The 4,555-nt window shown below is 34.9% G+C and overlaps 1 protein-coding gene across 2 annotated transcripts in view; it reads right to left on the bottom strand.

Annotated features, from left to right (window-relative positions):
• Positions 1–1,082: 1,082 nt before the first annotated feature.
• Positions 1,083–4,555, bottom strand: part of HDGFL3 (HDGF like 3) — a 190,152-nt gene continuing 186,679 nt past the window's right edge. For both annotated transcript variants that reach the window (XM_051981179.1, XM_051981180.1), the window contains one exon: positions 1,083–4,147. In XM_051981179.1, coding sequence (XP_051837139.1) covers positions 3,989–4,147 — 159 coding nt within the window. In that variant the 3' untranslated portion in view covers positions 1,083–3,988. The remainder of the gene's footprint in view (positions 4,148–4,555) is intronic.

Here is a 4,555-nt window from a genome sequence, read left to right as displayed (position 1 = left end):
ACGTATTAAAAAGGCGGACCCAAAGCACGTAGCTTCCGGGAGGGGGCCCAGGTTCTGTCGCAGCTGTTCGTTAGGCAGCCGCCCTCCCGTCTATAAAATGAGCACGCTGTAATAAGTTAGAGCCTTTTCCTGTTCTACAGAAGCCAGGCCAACCAAATGGTTCAGAACCGGTGGGAGTCCATCTCCAGGAGACCGAAATTCAAAGTGAATGGACTTCGTCATGGAGCAGTTTGACTCTATAGACTGTGCAAGAAGGGAAACGAGTTGCAGTAAGACTGCAGGGCTTGGTGACATGTTGGGGAGCCCTAGTGTGAGTTGGAAACCGCCAGTGAGCTTCAAAAGTTTTGAGGAAAGTGACCTAATGAGGAGGCTTGGTTTTAATTTATGAAAATCCTGCAGCAGTGTTACTACTGGGCTTATATCCCCAAGAGATACTAAAGAAGGGAAAGGAACCTGTATGTGCAAGAGTGTTTGTGGTAGCCCTGTTTGTAGTGGCCAGAAGCTGGAAAATGAATGGAAGCCCATCAATTGGAGAATGGTTGAGTAAATTGTGGTATATGAATGTTATGGAATATTATTCTTCGGTAAGAAATGACCAGCAGGATGATTTCAGAGAGGCCTGGAGAGACTTACATGAACTGATGCTGAGTGAAATGAGCAGAACCAGATTATATTCTTCAACAAGGATACTGTTTGAGGATGTATTTTGATGAAGTGGATCTCTTCCACAAAGAGAATATTTCAGTTTCAACTGATCAAGGATGGACAGAAGCAACTATACCCAAAGAAAGAACACTGGGAAATGAATATAAACTGCTTGCATTTTTGTTTTTCTTCCCAGGTTATTTTTACCTTCTGAATCCAATTCTCCCTGTGCAGCAAGAGAACTGTTCGGTTCTGCACACATATATTGTATCTAGGATATACTGTAACCTATTTAACATGTAAAGGACTGCTTGCCATCTGGGGGAGGGGGTGGAGGGAGGGAGGGAAAAAATCGGAACAGAAGTGAGTGCAAGGGATAATGTAAAAAATTACCCTGGCATGGGCTCTGTCAATAAAAAGTAATAAGTATTGCAATATTTTCTTTCCTTATTATTTATTTATTTTAACAGCCAAGGTTACACAAGGGTGAAGTGTGAGTGGGAAGGATTGCAACAGCAGTGACAATTATTTGGCAACTATATTTGGGCCTTAAGAGAGAGGGATGAGTCAAGGATACTGTGAACTTGTGACTGGAAACACTGAGTTTGGAGAGGGAGGAGATGGATTATAGCTAGGCAGAGCTCCATTCTGATTATCCAGTGAAATGTCCAGGTGCTGACCCACAGACAGTGGGCACAACAGCACTTTTGTTTAGAAGCCAGAGTACAACTGGGTGGATTTGGTTTATTTTCATTAGCTGTGCCCACCTGGAATTGCCCTTCATATCAGCTTCCTGGAATGCCCAACTTTATTCAAGTCACAGCTAAAATTCAACATTCTACAAGCAGCCTTTCCCAGTCTCCCTTAAAATATCTTCCTTATGCTGATTATGTCTAATATCATCTCTAATCTCCCAATTATACTGATGGCCTCTTATTACATTTTTTTTTTTTTTTTTTGCTTCTCCATAGTCTCAGCAGTTAGCAAAAGCTGACACACAGCAGGAAATTAATCTTTGTTAATTTGACTAGAAGCCAATCACTAAAAGCTTAAGTCACTAACATAGGTTGGAGATATGGCCCAGGCCAGGGGTTGGGGAATAGTAATGCTAAATGGATGGGAAATAAATGATCCAGAAAAAAAAAAAATCAGTGGAACATGTAATCCAGGAGAAAGTGTCACTGAAACCAAAGGAAGTATCCAGAAGGGGAAGGGCAATCAATAGTATAAAAAGCTACAGAAAAATATCACCAAATCCAATAACATATTTGATAACCTTGAAAGAAAATTCAGGAAAGGAGATTACAAGATCAAGTGATGAAAGTTTTTGGTGGTGATCATTGTTCTGTTTTTAAGGAAAGGGTGGAACACGTTTCTAAGGCAGTGGAAAAAGTCACAAAACGATGATCTATCAACCAATTAATGATTTCTATATATGAGATTATCCAGAACATAACTCTATTTTAGCATATCTACAAGATCAAGAAATATCACCTGTTTTTTTTTTTTTAATTTTGAAAACATTGTCTAAATCATATTTTACCAATAAATTTAAAATAACGCAATGGTGTAGTGACAAAGTTGCAAGTTGCCTTTCCAATGAGGCAATGGTCAGAATGTTTCTCACTTTTGCCAGCTCCCCAAATAGTAGCAATAGATCCCTAGAAATGAAATCAAAACTACAAAAACTGGCAGTGGTAGAAGTCATATCTCTTAGGAATTATATCAATGCATTTGTAATAATGTATTTTTATTATCATACTATATGCATAAACTAGAAAAACCATTATTAGTAAAGACCCCTTCAACCAGAAATCTATTTCAAAGCCAGAACTACCCCTAAAATTTATAGCATAAATATATTTCAAAAATCTACTTCTAGGACTGTACTTTAGAATAATACATTCAGAGTCCAGCTTCCTATATCTTTCTACATACATCTAACCTAAAATTATAATTAATGTTCATCATAATAATCCTGAGACTTTGAAAAAAGCTTAATCAAGAAACAGATTTAATACTTTTGGGACACTGTACTTACCAAAATAGAAGAACCATAATATAAGAAGTATTTTAGGCAAAGGTTCAAACAAAAAAGTATACTCTGTTTAAATTTGAGTTAAGCAGAATTCATTTTTTTGCTATTAGAGGTAACAGAATTTTTACTGCTCTGCAGTCACTGGTATCAAAAAACAACAATATAACTCTTCTTTCCCCTTTCCCAGTCATTTTGAAAAATAGGGGTTACCACCATACTTCCTTGACTCTACTTTAAAAAGACTTTTATACTAAAGTTCTAGTTCAGATGAAAACTTTTTATTCAAACATTCTACTTAATGATTCTTCCATAGTATATTCTTTGAAATTCCCTTCTCAAGAATAAAATGTTTTTATAACAAATCATTTACTTAAAAATCAATAGAGTTTTACCTGCTCTGTTTCAAATATACTGGAATAGCTGAATCCATGATTGTGTAGCACTAGCAATAAAATGTTTAATAGATTTCTGTGTAATGTACCATTATAATTACCCCATTCTCTGAAACACAAAGTATCATTCATTCCAAACTCTCCACCCCTACCCCCCAAAAAATTACACGCAGTGATGCAGTGTCCAGTCTTAGATAACTTTTGCTTTTTTACATTTTACATTATTGTAGATTTATTTATATAAAACTCCAATTTATAGTTTATAAGTTCTACTATGTAACTACATTACTATACTACTACAAAATAACCAATTCTTTAAATGGATTCCAGATTTCCTCAGGTAAGCAGATAAATACTTTTCAACACTTAGAAGCATTTTTAATGCAATTCCAAATATGTTCGTGGTTCCCCAAGATCCCAAAACCAAAGATACAAATCCAGTTTTCATGTTTCCTGAAAACAGTTATTTGAATTAATAAAAGGTTTAGCAAGAATACTGACCAAGCTCACATGGATCAATTTACCCATCCAATTGGCAAAACAGTAAAAAACCCCAAAACATCTACTGTCCTTAACAAGTAAGGAACTTTCCAATTAAAAACTACTGAAAGATTATCAGCCAAACAAGCTGATTTATGAAATCATACAAGTGAAAGCACAAGAAGCTGCTTAAATATGTATTTTTTACAATTAAAGTCCTGACTTTTCTTCTAGTTATATGAAAATGAAACACTTTCCATTAAGTTCTTCATAGTCTGATGATAATCATGCAAAGCCAATATGGACATTTTTCTATCTTTCCTAAGAAACTAAAATGTTTCTTATATATTAAAATTATGAACATTCATAACACACTACTAACATTAGCAGCTAGTTAGTTATGCCTTTCAGGTTAGTCTGTTTATTTGCTGAATTATGTATAAAATATTATTTCTGGTATTTGTCCATCTTCTATTGATGTACCATTATTATTGCCAGGAGAACTAAAAAATGAAAACGTTGTTTTGCTTGCAGCAGGTGTTTCATGTACTACTTTCTTCAATCCTTTTGTGCCATAGTGAGAATCTGGACCCTAAATCAGAACAAAAAATTTGTCAGCAAATAGTTACTAAAAATGAAGTTCATATAGTATTCTAATTACGAATGCCACACTACATATTATAACTGCTACATAATACTTTAAAGAGAAGCTAAAGGACATTTGAAGTCACTAAAAAAAAACTGTTGTTGAAGACTTTGATGAAATTCTTAGGCTTCAGAAAGAGAACCAGGCAACTGGAAGAATTATTCTCTTTTGTCTTCTCCTTCATTTAAAATGAAGGATTCCCTAATGAAATGTTAAGTATTAGAACTCAGTTTACATATCATTTTCTCCTAAAAACCAAAGAATCATTTTCTCCACATTCTCTTTTATTTCTACCTAGAAAGGTTCCCATTATTCAGAATTTATGTCTGAAAGCACTTTCCAATAAAATAATAG

This window comes from Antechinus flavipes, chromosome 2, assembly GCF_016432865.1.
Source record: "Antechinus flavipes isolate AdamAnt ecotype Samford, QLD, Australia chromosome 2, AdamAnt_v2, whole genome shotgun sequence".
Taxonomy (NCBI): domain Eukaryota; kingdom Metazoa; phylum Chordata; class Mammalia; order Dasyuromorphia; family Dasyuridae; genus Antechinus; species Antechinus flavipes.
Note: the sequence above shows the minus strand (reverse complement) of the source record. Positions and strands in the feature narration are given on the sequence as shown.